Source organism: Tauraco erythrolophus, chromosome 11, assembly GCF_009769465.1.
Source record: "Tauraco erythrolophus isolate bTauEry1 chromosome 11, bTauEry1.pri, whole genome shotgun sequence".
Classification (NCBI taxonomy): domain Eukaryota; kingdom Metazoa; phylum Chordata; class Aves; order Musophagiformes; family Musophagidae; genus Tauraco; species Tauraco erythrolophus.
In genome coordinates this window covers 10,431,128-10,456,719 of record NC_141475.1, presented here as the reverse complement: position 1 = coordinate 10,456,719, position 25,592 = coordinate 10,431,128, and the positions used below count along the sequence as shown (strand labels likewise).

At 38.4% G+C, this 25,592-nt stretch overlaps 1 protein-coding gene across 3 annotated transcripts in view; it reads left to right on the top strand.

Annotated features, from left to right (window-relative positions):
* Nucleotides 1-25,592, top strand: part of DOCK10 (dedicator of cytokinesis 10) — a 134,730-nt gene that overhangs the window by 85,818 nt on the left and 23,320 nt on the right. For all 3 annotated transcript variants that reach the window (XM_086618452.1, XM_086618455.1, XM_086618454.1), the window contains 20 exons: nt 711-803; nt 2,829-2,947; nt 5,824-5,893; nt 9,174-9,287; nt 10,447-10,518; nt 11,151-11,297; nt 12,248-12,331; nt 15,086-15,182; nt 16,487-16,531; nt 17,021-17,196; nt 17,329-17,445; nt 18,463-18,574; nt 19,285-19,406; nt 19,492-19,606; nt 19,774-19,840; nt 20,598-20,645; nt 21,312-21,413; nt 23,605-23,729; nt 24,410-24,522; nt 25,243-25,380. In XM_086618452.1, coding sequence (XP_086474578.1) covers nt 711-803; nt 2,829-2,947; nt 5,824-5,893; nt 9,174-9,287; nt 10,447-10,518; nt 11,151-11,297; nt 12,248-12,331; nt 15,086-15,182; nt 16,487-16,531; nt 17,021-17,196; nt 17,329-17,445; nt 18,463-18,574; nt 19,285-19,406; nt 19,492-19,606; nt 19,774-19,840; nt 20,598-20,645; nt 21,312-21,413; nt 23,605-23,729; nt 24,410-24,522; nt 25,243-25,380 — 2,076 coding nt within the window. The remainder of the gene's footprint in view (nt 1-710; nt 804-2,828; nt 2,948-5,823; nt 5,894-9,173; nt 9,288-10,446; nt 10,519-11,150; nt 11,298-12,247; nt 12,332-15,085; nt 15,183-16,486; nt 16,532-17,020; nt 17,197-17,328; nt 17,446-18,462; nt 18,575-19,284; nt 19,407-19,491; nt 19,607-19,773; nt 19,841-20,597; nt 20,646-21,311; nt 21,414-23,604; nt 23,730-24,409; nt 24,523-25,242; nt 25,381-25,592) is intronic.

The window sequence follows — 25,592 nt, the reverse complement described above, 5'->3', positions numbered from 1 at the left end:
TAGTTCCAACCCCCCTGCCATGGGCAGGGACACCCTCCACTACACCAGATTGCTCAGCACCTCATTCAACCTGGCCTTGAACACTTTCAGGGATGGGGCAGCCACACCTTCTCTGGGCAACCTGTTCCAGTGCCTCACCACTGTCATTGCAAAAAATTTCTTCCTTATATCTAATCTAAATCTCCCCTCTTTCAGTTTAAAGCCGTTGCCCCTTGTTTTATCACTATATACTCTTCTAAAAAGTTCCTCTCCAGCTTTCCTATGGGCCCCCTTTAAGTACTGAAAGACTGCTATAAGATCACCCCGGAGCCTTCTCTTCTCCAGGCTAAACAGCCTTTAAGGTTATACTAACAGAATAATTGTGGAATATCAGTTTAAAAAGCAAGAAAATAAATCATGAACACCAGGAGGTAAAAAATACCTAGCCATTGAAATCTCTTAGATTGTGAGAAAAAAATTAATTGCTCACAACACTGAAAAAAGAGTGATCAAAGTGCTCAGAATTAAGTTGTATATAGCAAGCTGTGCTGGCCAACGGGTTGGGCTAAATAAGTTGATTTGTCTTTCTGTGTCTTATGTTTAACGTAGTAGGAAACAAGTGTGTTCTTTGGTATCACACGTGATTGCTGTAGCCAATTTACAGAGCTGAATTCTAATCCTTTCTGTAATATAGAGTCATAGAATGGTAATGTGAACGTTTATCGTTTTAGGATCCATACCTGAATAACTTTTTCCATCAGTGCCAAGAAAGGGAAAAGGATCTATCCCAGCCTCCTACCTCAAACTTTATTAATTCTTGTAAGGTAAGGTAACCTGCAGCATGAACTGTGCTATAAAATTGTGTTTAAGGCTTTCTCTCAACTGAACCATCACTGCACAATTCTAAATATAACATAGACTTACCAGGAGGCAGTGGGTCCATGACAACTCCAGTTAGACTTACTTGATGTGACAGATGCATTACTGGTCACAGAGCTGTCTCCCATCCCTTCTCGTTCAGAGCAAAGATACATCTACCTCATCAACTTTGATAATGCCAAGCCTCAAATCCTGTTAAAGAATGGTGTAATGTTGCTCTAGGAATGTCCGCAGAAGGGAGCTGTGGCCTCTAGAGCTGCATTTCTGCTAGTCCTCTCTTGCCTCAGATACTTGTATGCTTACCTCCTACTTGCCTCTTCATACTTTCACTCTAAAATCCTGGATGCTGTCCAAAGGACTGTTTAGCATATTTTGCATGTATAAATCCAGAGTGCTTGTTGCCTGTCAAGTTCTGAAATGTGAAAGAACATACGCTTTCTGTAGAAATGAAACAAATAAGCCAGAACTGCATTAAATGTGTCTGTATTCAGTAGAGGTCAAAAGCTGTGAGAAAGGAGGAGTATAACAAGCAAATCAGAAGAGCAACAGGTAAATGCAGGGCCGTGATTCTTTACCTGTTTGTGAATGGTGAAATTCAGAGCTCTCGCTTTACAATCTGCGTGCTGAACTTTATCAGGAAGATAAGCAAGAAGATTGAAGGGTAGCTGTGACACTGCTCCACAGCACTAGCTCTAAAACATCGTACATAAGGCTACCTGTTATTTTTCCTTTTAGCAGTCTGTAAAACCTAATAGATGTTTTGGGATTTAGATTTTACCATCCTGTAGGTGCTTTCCCCTTTTCCTTCGTTGTTTGAGCTGACCTTAATCAGATTTTATAAAGCTACTTGGGAAGATATTTTTGCTTTAATAAGCAAAGAGCTAAGTTCTAGTAAATCATGGCAGTTCTCTGGGCAAGTCCCTAAAGGAAACTACTACTTTTGTTGATAGATGCAGGTAGACCTGAACGGGGTTGCTTTGTTTTTAAATACTATCTTGATTTAAAGAAATGATTAAGGAATGTTTTAAAAAAATTGAAGCATCAGCGTTATTTAGTAGTTATGCCTCTACAGAATGAAGTCCTTAACTATTAATTTTTGGGAAGCTATTGAGCATATTGGACAAAGTTTAGGAATCCATAAAAGCTTCACAGCTTTCTAGACATTAAGTCAGTTACCTAAACAACCAGGACTGCACTGTTTTTTATGCTATTTGTAGTTTGCCTTTTAAAAATATTTCAGTAATTTTATTAGAAAATAGAGACAATATTATATGCGACAAGGGATCAACTATGCAATGTAACCAGGGAATAAGTAATTTTCCCCAGAGTATTTTGCTTTTATTTGTAAATCACTGATACCTTTGAAGAAATTCTGGAATGATTTGGAAATAATTGAAATGAAAAACTAGGAGGAATTCAAAGGAGGTTTTTTTTTCAATTAAAAGCTCGATATCCTCCTTGATCAGAGACGGTAATATAATGTCAGTCCAGTTGGGTTAGAGCATTATTACTACTTTTTACCAATGTGCTTTTACATTAGTATTTTAGCCACAACAAGATCAGTTTATCAGATCTCTGCATTAAAAAAATGAGTTTTTCTGAAAATATTAAGAAATACATGTCTCAAAAATAATAATAATAAAGTTCTTTTATTGCTCTTATGTATGTATCCTTAGTGAAATATGAAAATTGGTTTTAGTTTCTCTTTCTTTTTTTTTTTTTCACTCCACAAGTTAGAGTAGAGCAAAATATTGGAATCCTGAAGTTTGGACAATACCTACAGTTGCGTTGATGGTCGTATTTAAAAGAAACTCCGTGGGGAACCCATCCTCTGCTTAGTTGTCCTGTTTTCCTACTGCTTTTACACCAGTGGCTACACTGCATTTTACCAACTGAAGCAGGAAAACAAGTAATCAGCCTTCATTACTCATATTGGAAATCTCTCATTTTCTTTCTTACGTCTGTTACAGAATTTACTGAGGATCGAGAAGATCCATGTAATTATGAATTTTCTTCCTGTAGTCCTGAATCAACTCTTCTGGGTTTTGGTGCAAAACAGGGATGATGAAGTTACAACAGCTGTGACCAGGTATCTGAATATTTTCTACATGAGGAAAAGAATTCACTCTAGAATGCAGTCCAATTATAGCTGCTTTTACAAAGGCTGACTGTAACATTTGGACTTTAGTAGGTGAGAATGCCAGCTTCCCCCTTAACACAGAGCTCCACAAATAATGCGTGGAAGAGCATGGTATCATGTGGCTGACTCTGATACCAATCAGGAAATTACTGACCATGGTGGACATGTCTCTGTATCCTGAGGTCATTAGGTAAAGGTCTCATTCTTAAGGAACTGAGTGCTTCCTAACAAAGCTGAATATCAGTTTTGGTTTATGTTTGTGTCTAAGCATGTGGAGTTCAGCATAGGAAGAGTTTAGCATATTGCAGCATGCAATGCAGAGTCAAACAACCAGGTCACACTGTTCTGGGGCATTTTTTAATTAGAGTATATCAGCAATAACTGAAAAGCAATGGAAGCATATTCCAGTGAGCAGGCAAACAGCTGGAATGATTTGCTGAGTCTCTCACCCCTCACATAATGAAATTGTCTTTATTGATGCTGTTAATCAGGGCAGCAGGAAAAAAAATACTGGAGAGGTTATTATTGGTCTCTGCAGGATGGCAGAAAGTTGCATTGCATTTTCTTTTGGCCATAGTGGTGTGTTTGTTGTACTTCTGCCAGTAGCTAAACATGGGGACTACAATACAACTAGTAGGAAAAAATTACAACCGTCCTCAGCAACCCAGTTAGACTAATCTGCTGTCAGTATATTTTCTTTCTTTCCACAGATTGTTCTTCAGAATTAGTTCCTAAAGAAAGATTAATTAGGAAAACTTAAAGGAGCAAGGAAGCAGAATTCCTTATCTTATGGAAAGCTAGAGTTTCAATATCCTATATAGAAGGATCATGGCACCTTGCAGAGAAAAGTCCAATTTTACCACACCTAGGCACTGGGGTTAGGAAAACCTTTCCTCGTAAACATTTGTGATTTTTATCACTGCATATTGTTTTCAAAGGGAGAGAGGCAGTTGGACCTTTGTTCAGGACCCCTTTATAGCCAACAAATCAACTGGTGTTAAGGCTAGATAGAGAGAATGAAGAATTGTGTCCCAGTCTAGAATTTCAGTATCGATTAACTGACTGCAAAAGATTTGCTATAGATGAAGCAGCTGTTTAAAAAATAGTTTTAATGATTAGATGGAAAAATGGAAGGATGTTAATTTTTTCATGCTTCAGATTTTGACTATACACCCACCTGGCCAAAAAAAGAGAAAAGAAGGATTCTCAGTGTTTTTCTTGTGTGTGGTAGCTTTTGTGCTGGTAAAGTTGATGTCAACGGGAATATGCACGTCTGCTATGTGTGCCATTCATTGATGTGTCCTATATATACACACATTGTGTTTCATTCTGAATAGCTTCAAGCAGCTTGTGTTGAACATATTAAAAGGAACAACAGAATGAGAGCATAGATTGGCTTATGTGTTGGCGAGAAAACATTATTCCTTTTATATTCTCTCATGTTTATTTACTTGTCTGGAGGCCCAGTCATGTCATCATTTCTGTCTCATCTTTTCCAGAACTCATTTCAATTTCAAATCAAAATAAAGGCTGAAGTATCGGAATGGACACAACTGATTTTGTCACAGCTTTTGTGTTTAACTACAAGTTTTACTTCTAGTAACAACAAGAAATGAGATACATGAAAAATACTGAATTGAAAGAATTAGAAAGCTTTTGAATCCAATAATAAGAACGGGCAGAAAACACTCAAATCACCAAGCTGGTCAAAATGACTATTTGCATGTGGACCACAGTCAGGCATATTAATAATTCATTTCAGTCATACTGTTGTTATGCGTATCCCTGAATTTGAGATATGATTCACTAATTTTTGATATTTGAGAATCATGAGCTGTTTCCTCTCCATTCTTTTAACATAAAAATAAGATTACAAAATTGCAGAGTCTTTTCTACCTTAAGAATCCTGAAAAAATTAGATCCCAATAATTATGAGGAAATCTCATGGTTAAATTGAAGAGGACTTCTTTCTCAGACTTGTGTTTTCTAAAACAGGGTGATCTCAAAGATGGCCCAGGTACAAATTGAAGAGAAAACTTCTCTGAAACACTTGGTCTCAAGTAGTGCCATCTCTGCTGCTAGTAGAACCTCAGGTTGCGGAAGTGGGTACTGGCATGACCCAGGCAATTTTCTTCTCTGTTGCCAATCACCAAGCTGATGTGCAGAAGCTCAAAGCATCTATGGTTGCACCAAGTGTTCAGCCTCTCCCTGCTGTGCAGTAACGAGAGAGTGCTGTGCTTGGCCTTTTGTTCCTGAGTGCTCGGGCACCCAGGCTGGGGCTGAGTCCGAGGTTGTGGGGGAACAGTGCGGGAAAGGGGCACGCTCAGGCTTGAGCCTAGGCTTGTGTCTGTCTTTGATTAACGGTGCCATCGTAAGCAGAGTGTTAGAGCTTTACAAAATTACCAAGATCTGAGACAACCTGACAAGTAGCATTGCCAGAGAAAGACATTCTTGCCTCTCTGTTTCATTAACATACTGTTTTTTCTTATTCCTAATAATCCAAGGTCTACATAAGCATTAGTTAGTTAATAGTTTTCTTTTGTTGTAATGTCAGTACAGTTATGATCATTAAAACCGAGTGCATTTGGATAAACAAGTGTATATATAACAGCACAATGCATGCAAGTGGAGGGCCCCAGGGGTGACTGTTTTTTCTCAGTGGGACAGTTTCTGCACAAGCTGTTAATTGTTTGGATCACATCCCTCATGGACTGTTTTAAATGAGGTTACAATAGCGGAACAATGTGATGCGTCAGATAGACTTTCTCTGCCTTGTGACACAAAACAGCTCAATTTTAATTATTTTTTCATTTTCTGTTTTTCAGGGTTCTTACTAACATTGTTGCTAAGTGCCATGAAGAACAACTAGACAACTGCATAAATTCTTATGTGACGGTATGATTGCTGTTATACTGCTAACTATTTTATATGGCAGTTTTTGGTTTTTGTCGTGGTTTTACCTGTTTACTCTTAGTTGTACTTCTTTGTAGCTTTCTCTGTGTTTGCATCATAACTTTCTGCCACTAGTAGGCTGGGTGACTCTGTTTAGGAAACTAACGTAAGATTTAGAAGAGGCTGAGTCAATTCTCATCCTCTGCCATAAGTTTCTTGTGTCACCTTGAACAAATTACACTGCCTCTTTGTGCTTTAAAGGCATCCTGTAGAGCAGGGATGCTCCATGGAGCGTCCTTCACCACCAAATCAGCTGGATGCTGGCTAGCCACCTTACTCCATTGAGGAGGACAGAGGGCTGTTTGTGTTTCCTCTGCATGGTGCAGCTTTCTTCTTTCTTTTTTCCATAGAACATCAAGCTGAGCAAGCACAGGAGGAGGAAGCTGCAGTGTGCTATTAAAGGGTACTGGGATGTGGAAGGGACGATTCTCTGTAATTGACTGATGACTAGAGCTTACGTTTTAGGAGCAAGACCTAGTGCAAACACACTTCCATTGAGCTTCTAGGAGCATAGGCTTAGTATCAGTCTTTGTGAAATAGTGTTAAACTGAGAATTTCCCATCTTGCAGGGTTTGAGAGCCAGGAAGAGGGAAATAAATACATGAAACGTGATGACATTTCAGCTGATAGATACCAGTGAGATATTTAATGTAGTTTACTCGCAGTTTGCAGCATTCCTCTTGACTGTGATGAGATTTATCACTTTAAAATATCTGACCATCTGTATTATACGTGTACAGAGTTGCCCTCATGGTAGTTGAAGAGGATGCACAAGTGGTAATTTTTGTGGAAGAGATAATTCTGGATGCTCTTCATGGTTGCAAGATGGCTGCAACTGAGCTTTTGATTGTTTTCATAAGTCATGATTTTAATTTCAAGATCCCATGTCTTTTTGTGTGCTATTGTACACAAATTCTTTTCTCATCTGTGGAGTTCAGATTCTTGTAACTGTTCCCTGTTTACTCAGCTTTTTTCATCCATTATTGTTTTGAAGAAGAGAGTATATATAGAATATATGTGGATATGTTCTGTTTATGGAGTTTGGTTCTTGGCAAGCTGTAGTATTACTTAAAAAGCCAAAGGAGTGGCCTCTTTAAAGATGATCTTGTTTTCTGTATCAGTCAAATATCCATTAAATGAGTATGAATAATGCTATTGGCCAGCAAGTATCGCTTCAATAGTATACTTGGGTAACAGCTTTGTAAGTTGAGAATTTTTTGAAGCAGCATGTTTTTAAGTAGGAGAATACATTAACTGTTCTTACTGGCATGGACAAAAAAAAATAGTAGATAAATGAACCTCGTTTAAGGATGCTACAGGATTTTTTTCCCATTCATTTGCCTTTATTTTTTTATCTCTCTTTTAATTGTGGGGGAGAGGGCTGGAAAATTTTGTTCTAGTCTTGCTAGATGAATCAATAATGAGTAAGTTGTAATATCTTTGAGTGTTATGTTAACTAACTTATTTGTGTACTTCAAATAGCAGCATAGAGGAGAATTGCAGGTTATTAGAAGAATGGAAATAGATATTGCCATCACTTTGTCCCTTGGCCTGCTCTAGTTCAGTGATGACAGAACTAATGGAGGTCTTGATAACAATGAGAGATCCCCCACAGTCATGGAAAGAAGCTATGAGTGACAAGTGTCTGTATGGGCTTCTGGCTGTAATGATATTCTGATTCAGTCTGCAACAAGTAGTTTTCATAACGTACATTTATTTCATTTGTAGATTATAAGTAATGTATGTGACATAAGTTGAGGGGGAGGTTGATATTTTTTAAACTAATTTTGGGGATAAGGCGAAAGCAAATACATTCCTGATGAACTCTGAAACTTTAGCATATTCATGGGTAGAATAGTGAAAATATGGTAGAAGTTTGGGTTACTAAATAGAAAAACTGGTTTAATTTCAGTGTGGACAACTGTTGTTTGTTATTTCCATTATATGGATTTACTTTCATACTTCATGAAAGTATGTGTTTACAGGTGATACATCTTAGCGTCTTAGTAGTCAAATTTTAGTCTCGAGTACTCTGATGTAAGCACAGAGGAATTCTGCTGAGGTCCAGCAGAACTGTTCCAAAATAAATAACCTATGTAACATTTAAATGTAGTTAATTAAATGGGCTTATCCCCTCTTTTACTCAATGACTTTTCAAAATTGCATTAGACACCTATTGCAGCTAAATGTCTTTGAAATAGCAGGTGATTATTAGGCCACACCAAAAGTCTATTTAGTTTTCCAATTTCCAGCAGCAGTCAAAAGCCAATAACCGTTAATCTCTTTTATCCATCTGTAAGGAATTGAATACCTACTTTAGAAATGCAGTTTTTGGAATAAGTAAGTTAAGAATTGAGAGTCATTCAGATGCAATAATAATGTGAAATTACACTGACTTAAATAACCAGCCCTAGAAGTGTCAAATGGCATAGGGAGAAGCTTGTGGCATCTGCTCTGGAAACAAGGCTGAATATTAATAAGATATTTTCAAGTGATATTCCTTTCTTTTACCTACCTGGTTAAATTAAAAAGATATTTCATCCCAACCAATGCACTGACAGAGCTCTCGCTTTACGGGAGGAATAATGGATCCCAGTACCAAATTATTAGCTTAAAATGTTGAGTAAAACTTAGAATAGATTTATGAGTTCTGAGCAACTTGGTAGATAAATTCCTCTTCGGAGCGCTTGATTTCTAAAAGAGGTATAGTTTTGCTCTTCCGTCAGCTCCAGTGGGTACTCTGTGCCTTTCAGGATGAAGAGTAGTTACCAGCTCTGACGAGCTGTTGCCACTGGAAGACAGGAGCAAGTGAAAGATAGCCTTGACTAGGTGATTGAAGAACCCTCCGTACTTCCTCTGCTTGCTTATTCTTTTTTTTCCCCTGCTGAAATGGCTTGAAAGACAGTCTAGAGGTGTCAGGATCCTATGCCTTGTTGAAAAAAAAGAAAATCGTAGTACTGATTTTAAACAGAAATTCCTCTTGATTCACATTAAGCTGAAATCAACAGGAAGTTGTATTTAAAACTAGGATTTTGTAGGAGAGCAGTGTTGTGCTGTTACTGCTAGGGAAATAAAACTTTATGGAATGTATTGTTCCGTCGAGACATTTTGGTGGCAAAGATTGTCAGCTGTTAGTGGTGTATAAATTATTTATCCTCTCCTACTGAGGTTTTTTATATTTTTTTAAGGTATATTTTGATAATTTTTTTCCTTTCTTCTTTAGTATGTGTTCAGGACCAAATCATTTGAAGAACGGACTGTTCATGAGGAGCTGGCCAAGAATATGTCTGGTCTTCTGAAGTTAAATGACCAAGTAACAATGAAACAGGTTTTAAAGGTGAATGATAGCTTGAATTAGCGTATTTGTAGTTTCACAACTGGTTTTCTGCCTGAAACTCACTTGTCTCATCTCCTTCTCCTCACCTCTTTCACTGTATGAGATTTGCACAAATCACATCCTGCAGTGATTCAACAGAACAGACTTAACAGTCTGCTACAGTTTCTCAGCATAAAACATTTCTTAGAATGCCATGGTTTGCATAATAAAATTCCTCCTTTCTGTTACAGCTCTGATTCGGAAACCTCATTCTTGCACAGTATGATAAGAGCAATTACTTTTAGGATGTTTTGTTTTAAGTTTTGTTTTGAAAGATGCAGGGAGAATATTCATCTGTAAGTAGGACGTTTATATCTGATTTCAGCTGCTGCCTTTGATTGAAAGTGACCAAAATGAGAACGGTTGAGGTTTCCTGAGGTTTCTCATATCAAACCAGGTATAAGTCCAGTTCAGGAGTTCCCAGTGGCAAAAATATGTTCAACTGTTTAGATTTGAACCATTTCCTCTTTCCTGTGCTGAACCACTGGAATAGCAAAAATAGACTGAAAAAAGCAGAAAAGCTGGCCTGTAGGGAGCCTGGGCCATGCAAAAGCAATTGTGGTTGGATTTGTTGTGGGGTTGTTTTTGCAATTTGTAGGCTTTTTGAGTGTATTTTTTTCACATATCTCCTGAGATATGTGAGGATACAGATTAATCTGTATCCTATCTGGTCACTATTACAAACAGTATTTGAAGATATCTTTTAAACAAGTACCATCTTCTTCTGGGCCAAATTACCAATCTACTGGAACTAGCAAAGCAGTTAATTCCAGGCTTCTGTTCTTTGAGGTTCTCTGCATCGTGCATTTCTGCCAGTTACCTGTAAATAAACTGTGAAGACAGTGCTCAGCAGCAACGGAAGGATTGTAGGAGTGGTGTCTGCGGGCTCCTTATTGCACAGAGCCACAGTGACAAAGTGCCCAAGATGGCTTCAGCGCTCTTAAGGACATGATCCAATCTTACTCAGATACCCAGCACTTAGGCTCTTCAGTTTATTTATCATGTAGAATTTTTCATTGCACAATACTGAGAAATGCAATCCATCTATAAGGAACGCTAATGCATCATAAACTATCAAATAATCATTTTTCCTAATCTCTTTTTTCCTTCTTCGGAACAGCATTCCTGGTTCTTTTTTGCAGTGATCTTAAAATCAATGGCACAGCACTTGGTTGATACAAACAAAACAAAGGTAAGTATATACATGATCTGAATTAAGTAGGCAATCAGTCTCTTAGGGAAAATATAAAAAGTGGAATCCTGGGAAATACACATACTTGGACTTCTTTTCTTAACTATTCAAAAAAAAGAACGCTGTTATCCTTTGTAAAATACTGGTTTTACCCACAAAAACATTATATTACCTGCTAGACTCAAACCTGTTCTTGCTTGTACAGAACTGCTGGGCCAAAAATACAGTTGCAGCAGTTTTGGGTTAGAATGGCATGAGAATTCTCCAATTTCTGCTGGTTACCCAACAGATGATTATGCCAGACAATAAACGAATGATATAGAAACTCTGCTTTACTTTGAGTAAACCTTATATAGCTGGAGATCAGTGCTTTGACCTCTTTGCCACCTGTTTATCAAAGATGTTCTTGGTATACTTATACTGAAATCGAAGGATAAGATTTCCCACTTTCCTATGGACCAGATTATTTCTTTCGGGGTTTATACTCAGAATAGATCCACAGAACTCTAGGAATGTTTTTCTTCTATGTTGAATGACCTATGTTTTATTGTCTTGATTCTTGGTCTGAATGTATTTTCAGGTTTAATGTACAATATCGAACACTCTTAAGTGATGATCTATTCCCTGCTTAGGTTTCTCGAACTCAGAGGTTTCCAGAATCATTTCAAACTGAGCTGGATACACTTGTGATGGTCTTAGCAGACCATGTTGTTTGGAAGTACAAGGATGCTCTTGAAGAAACCAGAAATGCAAACTACAGCACTGCCAAGTTTCTCAAGGTGAGATGTTCTGTCATTACAGCATATGCACTTATTTCCCCACACTTAGTGCAAACTTGAGACTATTCTAGTCTAGTCAAAGGGAATAAAAACAGTTCTGAGTGAATGATGCCTCAATTTCCAAGTTTAGCATTGGCCTGTAGTTCAGTGTTTCTATGCCCTTGGGTCTTTGAGAATGCAAAGGCTTTACCTACGTCTGCTTTAAAGCAATTCTAATTCATTTATATCAGTTCTCTAAGAGAGCCCAAGTTTTCAAATTTTGCAGATTGTTGCATTACATTCATAGCAGTCTTCCAGTACCTTGAAGGGTGCCTACAGGAAAGCTGGAGAGGGACTTTTTACAAGGGCATGTAGTGATAGGACAAGGGGTAAAGACTTTGAACTGAAAGAGGGTAGATTTCCATCAGATACAAGGAAGAAATTCTTCACTCTTGAGGGTGGGCTTTGAGCAACCTGATCTAGTGGAGGATGTCCCTGCCCATGGCAGGGGAGTTGAAACTAGATGATCTTTAAGGTCACTTCCAAGCCAAACCATTCTATGATTCTGATCATGGCTGGATTGACTCTTCAAGAGTCGCAGCTCTGTCACTGAAGGAAATATCCAGGTCAGCTCCCATCACATACCACCTCTAGCGATTGAGTGTTGCAGTACCTGAATGACTTTCGTTAGATGAGCTTTCTCCTTGTGCACTGGACACTGTGATACTTATTTTAGACTGTAGACACAGTGAAAATGAAAAGTTAATTGATTTATTATTACTGAAAATAAATTTGAAAATTGAGCCAGATTCACCAGTTCCCTGTTTTTTCTTGCCCTGCTACGAGACTAACTTCACCTGTACAAATGATTCAAGTTTATAGGTGACACAAAGCAAACAGCCAGGTAAGTGAGGCCATGTACTGCTTTTTTGGCTATATAATAGTAATTATTTTTTTTCTCCCTTTCTTAGCGCTGTTTTACGTTTATGGATCGTGGATTTGTGTTCAAGATGGTCAACAATTACATAAGTATGTTTGGAACAGGAGATGGCAAGGTATAGTTTTCATATTTTTGTTTGGTTTTGTTTTTTCCAGAGTGACTTGCTAGCAGAATATTTTTATTCACCATGCTCAGAACTCAAGTCAGCAAAAACATTTACTGTAAATACATATTAAAACCTCTTGGTTTTGAGCCATCTGTCCCCTTTTCTGGAGGTAAATAGCTGTGTCCAGACAACTAATCAGTGAGCCCTATGAGAGCAGACTCTGCAAAGACTGCTTAGACCAAAATATGCAAAAGACTGACCTGTCAGAAATGCTTTAAATTTAAGCTTTGGTTATTTGGACAGTATGCTTGTGGTTTGATCTGTAAATATCAGCAGCAATTGGCAGTGATTTTCTGATTCAAGTAAGAACACATGAACAAGTTACCATTGTGTAAACTCAAGTGAGAATGTAGCATCTGAGATACTTTGAATGAATGGTATGCTCTTACCTCGCTGACGATGCAAGAAAGCAAATCTACTTCAAATTAGTTTGTGCTTGCTATGAGGAAAACTCCCTGCAGCCTGAATTTCTTCTATAATACCTGTAATAGTGATATAGCTTGAACCATAAATTTCAAACTGCAAGAGGTCCTGAAATTATTGAGCTTGACTCCTTTACTCTTCATCCATCAGGATTAGTCACAGGCTTTTTCTCTTTGATGACTGGGTTTCTGATGGTATCATACCAGAGCATGTAAGATGATAGATAACATATTCAAGATATACACTTTGAACGACTCATCTTTGCCAAAAAAAGCTTACAAAACTTTTGTTTGTTAACTTTTTGTAATTCTTTAGTGGTGATCTGGGCATTTGTAGGTAATGAGTGAGATTACTCCAGGTCTGTTTTGCTTTTTACTAAAACCAACTTCATGCTGCATTTGGGTCTTTCACCTAATCTCTGGAAAAGATGTAGAATGGAGTCTGTCAGTATTAATGTCATAGCCTGAAGTCAATAATTCTGTAAATAATATACAGTCTGAAAATTGTTTCCACATTTCAAATTTCCCTAAATACATTCAACCACAGAAACAGATGTTTAATTAAAAAGGCCAATCAACAGCCAGTGGAAAAGCCTGAGATCAGTCAGTGGGCAGAGCAGAAGTTAGCACCTCCTTGGCAGTAAGCGCGTGCACATTGCCAGCCACCCAGCATCCCTTGGAGTCATCTGCGTGGAAGAGGAATCACTGTGGAGCTGAGACAGATGTAGCCCAGGAACAGGCTTTGCAGCACTTGAAAACATTAGCTACAAAACAAAATTAGAGATTTCTGACCTCGAGGAGAGGCCTTGCGTTGTTTTCGTTTTCAGTCAGATGCCTAAGCAAGAGTTGGTCATGTAAACGTGCTGCAGGATTTCTTTCTGTGTGTCTTTTGCTTCTTTAACTGAATTGTTTACATATCAAAAAGATAATGCTGCAAATCTGACCTCTCTCTTCAGAAAATTTAAGTGTACATTGCTGTTTGAATAATAGTTTGTGGCTATATCGGTCTATAACACTGCAGGTTTAATTTTTTGTAATTGTGAATGAAGTACCATAATTTCTGTTCAACAGAAATATCCCTCACAGTATTCCATATTTTGACATTTAAACACTATTTTGAGAAATATTTATTCAAAAGTTGAAATATCTCATTAGAATTCAGTTCATTGTTGTGTTCTCTCAAAATGTCACAGTTTCTCTTGAGAAACACATTTCAGGTGCTTCATTTCTTTATTTGCCATTAGACCCTTGAATTGCGTGTCCCACTGTATTCCTGATGAGGTACTACAGTACAATAAAATGTGTCAGGGAAAAATTCCTCACCATCCGCTGCTCGGTAGACTCTGAAAAGTGCATGTTCCAGGTATCCTAGCCTGACAGTGACAGCAGAAATGCTACAATTTAATTTTAGGGACTGACAGAATTAAACACAGGACAAATAAAAGACCTTTACAAGTACTTTCTAATGCTAAGGCAATTTGACCTAGATCGATGCAGCGTCATATTGGTAGTCTTGAATGACTGCTTTCTCCCACTGAGAACAGTGAGCTGAAAAGATGGAAATTAAAATGTATTATTGGATGTCATGTATTATATTTGTATCTCAGTGGCACGTCATTATAGTGGTAATGATAAATTCTTGAGTTAGTTGCAAAGGTCCACAAAAGATCATGAATGGCCTCTTGGGAGGAAGATATTAAGGAAATAATACCAAAATTCTATAATACCCAAATCCATTAGAGCTGGATCTCACTGGCTTCAATAGAGCAAGTTTTCACCATTATCTATAACTTTTGGATCTGGCCTGTGTGGCTGAAACTTTGTATTTGGCTGGCCAAAATAAGAAGGGAGGAGGGGCGGGAAGAAAAAAAACCACAGATATGATTATTATGATGGTCCCAAATTCATGTGAACTGGAGAAGATACTCCGCTGTGATAATATGCTATAGTGTATACCATCAAAAGACCCAGTGTAGCTTTAAATTTACTTTAAATATTTAGCTTGGATCAAGCTTTTATTTATCAGTATATCCTCAATGAAAAAGCATAGTTGAGGAAGCTAAAAAGCTCGTTTGACTGTGACAAGTTCGTTTGATAAGAGATGAAAACCAAATGTTTGTGACTCGATTATTCAATTATTGATGCAGATAGGCATAACAAGCCATAAGGTTTCATTGTTGGTGTGGGTATGAATTTCAAGGTAGCGATAAATACTAGTGCAGCTCTGTCTTACCATTTTCCCTGCTTTAACGTGAACTCCATTGTCTCTTGTCATTTTCAGACTTTACATCAGTTCAAATTTGATTTTCTCCAAGAAGTCTGTCATCATGAGCACTTTATCCCCTTGTGCCTGCCCATACGGTCTTCAAACATTCCTGGTAAGGCACTGCCCCAAAAAGGCTTCTGTACAATGGCGAATTATTGGGAGGTTCAAAGAGCAGAGAACGACTCTCTGAAGTATCATGTCTGCATATCAGGCACAGAAGCATCAAACGGCTTTTCAGGTGTGATACTTAAGCAGTGTGGTAAAAATAACATAATTTCAGCATGCCTGTAAATAAATGCAACCCCTGATAGCCCAGCTAGGTGGTGGGAGCTGACTCTTTCACTGAAGTTTTGAGGTGAATGATCTGGACTATTTGTGAGGACTCATTACTAAAGCTGCAGTAGCCTTGGGAGGTGGTGAGCTAGGGGAGGGGTTGAACAAATACAGCAAGAAGGGGAAGAAGCTAAGGTGGTGATAAGGGCATTATGAAACTCTACTATTTGGGTACAGGCTTTCCTGCTGCTGTTGGGAGTATGACTTGTCCATGTGACAGCCCCTGCTTTGTGGGGAAGATCTGAACTGGACATGCAGCAGGACTTTGGAAACATCCATTTCTCAGATAAGAGGCTGTTGGTACTTTTGTCTCTGGAGTATTTCTAGGACTGGCAGGCAGATCCGATGCAATAGCCCTTTTTTCCCAAGTGCATTTACTTTCTTGGCCGCAAGGTTGAGCTTTACGTGATCACCACATACTGCAGTGTTTTACCTGAAGCAGTGAAGCAAGAGAGGCCCATTTCAGAGTCTGTTAGTAATACCTCCTGAGCTGCTTCTCAAGGCAGGGGATCCTGTGTGTAGTCCATGTTTTGCAGAGAAGCATGAACAGGTTTTACCTATGCTCTACCACAGGACTGAATCCACCCTGCCCATGCCCCAAAGCCAGCAGCCACCATGCATTCCATCTCATGCATTGAAATCTGTTATTTCAAATCTGACTTTGTGGCCAGTGCCCAGTACTGGGTGCTGCTCCTCTCAGTTTCAAAGGTGCTGAGATTTCAGCCTGGGGCACAGTTCCTAGTTTTGACAGTTTTCTGTGGACTCTGAGGAGTCTGCTGGGAATGTGTTTCTTTAAGTTGCTGAGTGGAAGGTATCTTCCAGTGAAAGGCAGAATCATCTCTCTATGCAGCATCTCTCAAAGTGTGGACCCTTTTCCCCTTTTTACTTCAGTTTTCAGCACCAAAAAGCGAGTTCGGTTCTGACACTCGTAGCTTTGTTTAACAGTAGAAGCCATTTCATTCAAATTTGAGTCAAATTAAAAAAAAAAAAAGGAAAGATACAAAGCAAATATATTTTTTTACACTTAAATAAACAAATGCATTATTTTTGTCTGGTTTTGTTTTATATTTATGAAAAATGAAGACCCTGTGACGCCCTCAGAATCTACACAGGAATATCGGACATCAGGTATGAACAAAGTGACTGCATAAGATGTAAGCAGAATTGTGCATCAAGAGGTTTAAGATTTACTTTGACTGCTGCCACTGTACTGTAGCAAATAGGCCAAAATTATTTGCCATTTTCAGAAGTGGAATTAGTCTGGATCTTTGTGGTTTAGAGCTCTTCTAGCTAGAATATGGGAACAACAATTTGGACTCTGTGCCTCAAAGAAGTGAATAGTCTTATTATGTGCAAAACATTTGAGATTCTCATATCGGAATGTGTATATGAATTGTCTTTTACTACTAAATGGTAAAAACTGCATGATTTCGTGAAATAATATTAGATTAATTCATTCTAGCAAGTGAGGGAGCAGAATGGGGCAGTCAGATGAGGAAATCGAAGTTTAACACTGGACTAAATCAATAAAAGTTAATGAAAATTTGGAAAATGGGAGAGGGAGGGGTTATGTAACCTATATATTAATTTAAGCATTCTTGTCCATTTTATTTCAAGATATTCCAGAGTACACATTGACCAATGAATTTTGCCGTAAACATTTTCTAATTGGAGTCCTGCTGCGGGAGGTTGGTTTTGCCTTGCAAGAAGACCAGGATATTAGGCACTTAGCTTTGGCTGTGCTTAAAAACTTAATGGCAAAGCATTCATTTGATGATCGATACGCAGAGCCGGTAAAGAAACTGCTTGTGTTATTCTTTTTCATATCCTTGTTCATACAGTAGCTAAACATATACTAGAGGCTAAGTAGTTTCATATATGTTAATTAGTTTCTTCAGGATTATGTTGTGTCTTTTATTTTTTAGGCAAAACAGGCACAAATAGCAAACCTGTACATGCCACTCTATGGAATGCTTTTGGACAATATGCCAAGGATTTACATGAAGGATATGTTCCTTTTCAATATCAATACTTCCAATCAGGTAATTCATGTGATTTTTCAGAACACTGAAATGATCAAACAGATCTGACCCAGTCAGTCTGATGGGAAGACATCAAGTTTATGCTGGTCACAAATTAGCTAACGAAATGCAGTTCTGAGAATGCTGATTTGTTTGCACCCATAATGTTTGATTTGGAAGGTCTTGATTTGCAGAGCACCTGCAGGGCCTTGGGAGTCTGTACTGGCAGGGTACAGACTGCAGGTCTGGAACAGACCCAGGACACTGGCTGTCCCGGGGCTGGAAACTCAGTTAGAGGTTTGCAGCCCCAGCCAGTCCATCCAGTATGTCTGCCTGGTGCTGCAGGCTGGGGCTTGAGGACTCTGTCTTCAGGCAGGTCCCTTGGCAGGTGACTGGGAGACATTGTAGTCAAGAAAAACTCCCACTGCCCACAGATTCTTTGCAGGACTACATGGTGAACCCACAAGCAGTTTCACTGGTGCAACAGAGGGACCATGAACTATACCAGGAGGCAGAGGGAATGCATATAAGTAGCTGAAGGAGGGAAAGGTTACTGAAACATCATAAAACAGCTTTACCTATACAGAAAATGTCTGTACTGCACATGCGAAGGAGCATGTTTGTTTATTTCTTAAAAGATTAGATATGTTTATAATTGGAACCCTGCTTTAAAAACTATAAACGGATTTCTGCAGGGGTGTTGTGTCTTTCAGTCCTCCCAGCAAATGAGCCTCTTCCATCTGAGCATTGCTAACGGCAGTTCATGCTCTTCATGCTCCTTTCCCAGCGCTGTGCTATGTTTAAGAAGCAAGCGGTTAGACTTGATCTGCCCTTCACAACTTCAGTTATGAGAGGGTTTCATAGTGCAGGTCACTATTCGACATATTACGGCAAGCCTTGATCTTTTAAGGCTGTCACGTCTAAACAACTGAAAGTAGGTTTTCAAGCTCAGTGTCTAAGAAAGGCCTATCAGGTGTGCTGTCGTGATGGAAGTTGTAAGTGATATCATTTACAGGAGTTTGTTCTGTTGCTTTTCAGGGATCTAGGGATGACTTGAGCACAGCTGGAGGGTTTCAGAGCCAGACAGCAATGAAACATGCAAACTCTGTGGACACGTCCTTTTCCAAAGATGTTCTGAACTCTATAGCAGGTATAAATGACAGATTGAACACACACAGAGATAGATTTCTGTGTATCTCAATCCATCGTGCTTTCTGCTTAATATTCATGGAGGATATCATTAACCCATTGTATATGATACTCAGGGAAACATGGTATGCAATGTTTCTCTTCCCTTTGGGTGTTTTTGGATTGATTTTTGTTTCTCTTGTGAAGCCGCTCTTCTTCCACTGCTTCACTTACTCTCCTGCTTTGGAACGATGCCAGTATTCAGGCTCCCACAAATCCCTGTGCCTGAGTTCATTCTTGTAGTCTCTGCCTGACTTAAGAACAGCTCCAAAGTTTCTCTTGAAAACTCCTGAAGTCTCTTGGAGGCAAGTATTCTTATTTTCCAGGCTTAATGGAAAGGTAGAAACACAGCTTACCTTGTTCACTTCCTTCAAACCCCATTTCAAAATTCAGGGAAGTGCATGGCCATCTTTCCACTGATTTTTGTGGCTTTAGGTCAGGCCTTACAGAATGCAACAGGCCATTTTAATGCCATGAATAACGGCAAACTGAATCATTTTACTTCAACTTGTTGCATGTTTTCAACTAAACGTACCCATCTTTGCTATTGGAAGTTCAAAGCACTGGTGTCAATCCAGCATGTGACACATTTTAAGTTTTCCATTTTTCTTGTTAGTTTTTGTATCCATAAATGTTTTAGTTTAGCATGTTTGCTATGACTTTCATTTACAGCCTTTTCATCAATAGCTATCTCTGCAGCAAACCATGCTGATTCCAGAGCTTCCTTAGCAAGTCTTGAATCTAACCCAAGTACCAATGAAAAAACCAGTGAGAGAACTGACACGTGTGAAAAGGTACATGTGCAAATGTTGCAAACGGTTACTAGAGGTGGAAACCTGTCACTATACTTAACAAGGCCCTTTGCTGTCAATTCAACAGATCATGAGACCTTTGTCTTTGATTGGATCAACTCTTCGTTTTGACAAGTTGGATCAAGCTGAAACTAGAAGCCTTCTTATGTGTTTTCTTCACATCATGAAAACCATTTCGGAAGGTAAGAAAGCATGCACTCAATACCTAATTTACATTGCTGTAAAATACTGTGAATGCTGAATCCAAGCAAACATTAAATTAGAATAATTATCAGTGTATTTTACAGGCTTTAGGTCAAGTTTAATTCCCTATAACAGATAAATAATATGTTTTAATATTTCCCTTTAGACGCACTGATTTCCTACTGGTTGCGAGCGCCATTCTCAGAAATAACAGACTTTTTCAGCATTTTAGAGTAAGTTCATTTGTGATTGGTTGATGTTATGTTAAATGATGATGTTTTAAAGTGACTGCTGCAAATAATTCCTCTTTGGGTTTGTCCACCTAGTGAAATAAGTTGAGATAGCTCTTGTATCTTAGATTATTTTGCCGTAATCTTCTGAAGTTGTAATGAGATATTACTGATAAAATCTGTATCCTCCAACGTGTTGGTCACTTTCATGAGCAGGGGACATAATCCTTTGGGTGTCCTAAAAGAGATTTTCATAGTAGTTTCCCCATTTGAGGTTGAGATTCCTTTATTCCCTCGAGAAAACAAAAGTATTTAGCTCCGCAAAACTTCCAAACCATAACAAGAGCCATGTAATGTAAGTTTACCTACTTTTCACATCTCCAGGGTGGTTTGCTCAAGCCAATCTATGCATGTCTGTTCAATCTGTGTAGGTAACTGTTTTCAGAATTTCCTCACTGTCTCTTAAGTGAAATGCAAGTTAACTTTGACTGGTGAAGAAGCAATACTTTTGCAGCCAAGTCTTTGCATTTGACTTTGCTGCCTCACCAAGCAGGAATCTTCAACCTTGGAGAAGAGGAACAGTGATGTGGAAAGTGGTGCCAGATGTTGTGCATCCCTGAGCTAGGAACTGCTGCATTCTATTCTGTTCGCTTACTAGGAGGTGCATATGCGACAGGTGTCTTTGAGGCACTAAGATTCAACATTTTTTCATAATTAGGAAGCCATTAATATGCATAAACTGTGTTGTTTTATCTTTCAGGGTTTGTCTGCAAAATTTCAGGTACCTAGGAAAACGCAATATTGTAAGGTAATTCTCTAGTTATAGACTGCATGTTACAATATTTAAACATTACTGCATTACATTAGACTTAAATAAGCTTAACAGTGTATCTACCAGTTTTGTCCTGAAAGCATCACACTGACATACTGGAGCCAATATACACTTCATTTTTTCTTTTATGCAATGTTATTGTGAAGTTCTGAACACCTGAGTACTTACCTGATGTAAAAGATGAGTTGCATGTGATGCTATGATAATTACTATTGCATTTATAACCCAAAATAATGACCATTCTCAACTATATTTCTGTGCATATGCCAAACAAAGGAACTTGAATGCTGTATTTTCCATCCATATAATTGAAAGAATAGTTCTGATGGGCATAGATGAATGTTCCTTAGCAATTAAAAAAAAAAAATCTTCTGTCCCTACCTGCTCTCTGAAAAAGCATGAGATCATGTTCCAGCTGTGAAATGTGAAATGCACACTTTGTCTCAGCTGATCTTTCATTTTTAATTTAATGTTACCGCTGTGAACTTGTGTATATGTCATACTGTGGAAAAACGAAAAGGTCACCAGATAACCAGTTCATGCTCTACGGCAGGTTTTGTCAGGCCCGTATTTATTCTTCAGAGGCATGGTAAAATCAATGTCACATTCCAGAACAGATTAATAATTATTTTCTCTTAACAGGAAAATTGCTGCTGCTTTTAAGTTTGTTCAGGCCACCCAGAATAATGGAACCCTTAAAGGTTCAAACTCTTCTGGCCAGGCATCGGGTCTGCTTTCACAATGGTAATGACATGTTGTATTATTAATTCCTAGAAAACCACAGTCTTTGCTGTCATCCTCCAGCCATTGTAGACAGTCACAATGTTGACTGAAAAGAGGTTTACACAACATGTAACACATTTCAGAGCCCTCAAAGCTGTAAACCATGAAAGAATTGAGTCCCTTTAACTTCAACTTGACCTGTAAGCTGTCGTTTAAAACGTTATGTTCAGAAGAATCCTTAGTTACTGTCAATATTGTTAAGTATTGCAGAAACAGTAGCTGTTTTCGGCTCAGATCCCTGTCCGAAAGATAATCCACAGTTTTCCTGAACCTGAAAGAATTCATAGGTCTGAAACCTAATGTTTTCATGGAATCTTACTGCTCTGGGGGTAAATATCTATGGATGCACTTACAGTATTAGGGGACTTAAAAGTAGATTTGCTTGACACCCATCTTTTTACTTCCAGGCTGCTAAGCATAGCGTAGTCCTATACTGTTACATCCACATTACTAGTTAAAGAATATTTCTTTCCTAGTCTTTTTTTCCTCCATCTTCCTAGTCTAAAAATTGCAAGATTTAGTCATTTTTATGCACTGTATGGTAATAAGCTGCAGGTGCAGCACATCTTGAATAATTTCTTTGATCCTTTTAGAGGAAAGTGGGATCTTTCTGATCTTAATAATGTAAATCTCTAGGGAGAAAGCAAACTTTTGACTCTGTGCAGCTTGTGCTTGTATGTAAGAAAATGAAGAGAAAGTCCCTCTTCCTCATAAGCTTGGATCATTGGCTTTTCTCGTTTACATATAGCTAGAATATGCTCACATTATAAGCATGTATCTTGGGATGGAACAAAGGGGAAAAAACATGCTTTCTCTGCCATATTACTTTCTTGGTTCCTCTGCTATGCAGTTTTCAAGAAGAAGCACTAATTTCAGTACCCCAGCTGGAATTGGCAAACAGCCTTTAGGAGATTGTTGTCCTGTTGCACATTTGCAGATAAACCAACATGATGTCAATCCAGGGAATAAAGTCACCTTTCTACTGTCTCCAAGGTCTTCACACTTAACCCCCACATGTATCAACATTTGTTGTCCAAATGGCTGTTTGTTTTGCCTGTTGTAGTACAGAGTGTTTTTTGATGATGATGTGAGAGTTGAAGTATTGTTGGTGATCAGCTCTAATGTGCACTATGTTTATGTATTTCACTTTGCTGAAATGTTCGTATGAAACCAGACTTTACGCACACGCACACACCACCCCCACCTCCCCCCCCAAAAAATCCCCAAAAAAAACCCAACCCTTGAGATCAAGTTTCCACGTGTTCCAAATCCATTAGTTTGCCAAGATGTCCACCCAACTTCTTCCACTGTGACCATTAATGGAAGACTTTATCTCATTGATTGGCAAAAGTCTGGCCATCAATTCCGTACCTGTGTTGGGAACTTATTCTTTTTTTAAAATCTGAAATGTTAGATTTCTAAATTATTGTTGTAAAAAATAACAAACATAGAAGAGAGTTTAGCTAGGTGCAGGAAATCATTCTGCCCTAGTGTATTTTTAAGTTATGCAAATTTAGGAAGCTACATTTTTAAAGAAATTAAATAAAAGTATATTTTAATAAGTGACCTGAATTTTGAGAGATGTTAAATCTCACTGAATTTTACAGTGATTACAAATTCAAAATCTTTTCAAAAATTATGATAAGTATTGGTATTTTAGTTTTAAGCTTCTTGTTACAAATTTATGATGTGTTTGTCAGCATCAAAGAGGGTTAAAGAACACACACATACACGTGCGCATATTTTTACTGTCATTGTCAGTTTGTCATCATTTGTTTCCCCTCAGAACCTATATTAGCGCTTTCATGAGCAGCATCAATTTTTCTTGTATTCTGAGTTAACAGAACTCATCTCAGTTTCTCTTCACCCAAAGGCAGTTTTCTAAACATCAGCCAGCTATTTAAGCCAATGCTTTTTTTCGGTGCTCAATTAGTGTTTTGTCTCCTGTGATTCAAGAAATCACAGCACATCTGTTTGGTTTTTCCACCTCACTGACTTTCTTCTTTGTCTTTGTTTCTCTGAAAAATTTTGCATCAGTTTATTTAGCCTTTGAGAAGTACTGCACAAAGCTCTAACTGACATGGAAAAAGTCTGTATAGACATGATAGTTTATTCTTTATTTCTGTTTTTTAATAGTACCTTTCAATTTCAGGATGCATTCTACTTCCAGTCACGAGGGCCACAAGCATCACAGATCTCAAACATTACCAATAATCCGTGGCAAAAATGCACTTTCTAACCCCAAACTCTTGCAGATGATAGACAGTAGCACTGCAAGTAAGTACAAAAAATTATTTACTTCCCTCTGGAATTCTATGGGTTTTGGATCAGACTCTGTACAATTAAATCTGTTTTCGTAAGAGCCAGCAAAAGACTGCCTAAAGAGAAGAGCCTAAATACAAATAGAGCTTTCTGACTCTGCCTGGTTTTTCAGGAGGCTAACAAATCTGAGCTTGAATTTGGTCAAAGTTGGTTTAGAAACAAAATTAAGTGTAACAACCTGACATTTATATATCCTTAATGACAAGGTATTCCCCTTCCCAGCATCTTGCATCTATGGTTATGTACCTTGCTGTACAAGCAGATGTACACTGGCTAAAGTATTACATTTATTAGATCTAGCAATAAAAGTGACCTTTTCATGACAGAAGGTGCTTTAAATGATGAGATCAAAGTCATCTATCCCACTTTCCAATTAGATTTCTCTCCTCCTTTGAGGACGAACAGAAACAATGAAACAATATACTCGCATCACTGGTGCAGCTGGTAACAGTTGACTCAAATTCCTTCCCCTTTCATCTCCTGGGAGCAGTTTCCTTCAAAATACCCCTTGGGTTAAATATACATTTGGGACCCCATCTCTACTGTGTTGAGACTTAATGACCAGATTGTAGAATTACATCATCTTTAACTACAGCCAGAAGATTGTTTGTCATCTTGATTTTTGTATGTTGCAGGCAGCTCCAATGAAACAGACATTGTGCAGTACGTAGACACAGAGGCAAACATTGCTACAGAAGTTTCCCTCACAATCCTTGACCTGTTGTGTCTTTACACTCTGAATCACCAGGTATGTTTTGCTGTTTCATTTTCTGCTTGAACTGGTGCTATGTGGGAAAGAGGGCCTGAGGGAGCAGGCACACAGAAAACTTGAAATGCCTGAGACAGCAGGATAGGGAAATAAGTTATGCCAGTCCTCAATGAAGGTATTGTATGAAGGAATTGACTCATAGTACCCAAACTGAATAGAAGGATGTGGAAGAAGAGCATCCTACGTACCCAGGGCTATGTACAGCCCTGCTCTGCATGAAAGCGTTGTGCACTTAATAATACGTCACCTTGTCTGAATCATGTTTATCCCACTAGATTTCAGATATTTACACAAAAAATTTCAGAACTGCTTATCATCTCTCTTCAAGTCAGGAGGTAGACTGTCTGTCTCTTTAAAAATTGCTCTATGAATATTGGCCAAGATGTCTTGCTGAAGGTTTCACAGCTACAATACAGCAGGCAGCTCCTTTTAAATTCAGTGTCTCCTTTCTGCCACTCTAGCCCTTAAATCTAGTGTATGCCATCTGCAAGTAGGAGTACAGGCATAGGAAAGTTCTGTCCTTGAAAAACTGCAAGTAAAAAGAGTCCGCAGCACGCTGGGAGTGTCTCATCTGCAGAGACTTTACATGGAATAAAATCATCTCCCTAGGAACACTCCAATGTAAAGTCCAGCAGATCCTTTTTCCATTTTATTCACTTCGATAACCAGAACGTCCTTTCTTGTCCGTGAACTTTTCAGAGGCAGCTCCAGCAATCCGATTGCCAGAATGTATTGATGAAGAAAGTTTTTGACACACATATGCTCTTTTTGCAAATCAACCAGTCAGCAGCAGCTCTCAAGCACGTCTTTGCTGCCCTACGGCTGTTTGTGGGCAAGGTAACTGTAGTTTTATTCCATTAGTCTGACCTATTCATATGTTACAGCAAGTGCAGTTGGGTACTTTGAAAGAGTTCTGAACTTCACTGTATTAATGCTTATTCCTGACAAAGATCTTCTGATTTATTGCTGATTAAAAGTGAAAAATTCACAATATCTGAAAAATTAGTTCTGCTTTGGAAAATGAAAAAATTGCAAAGGAAGTGAGACTT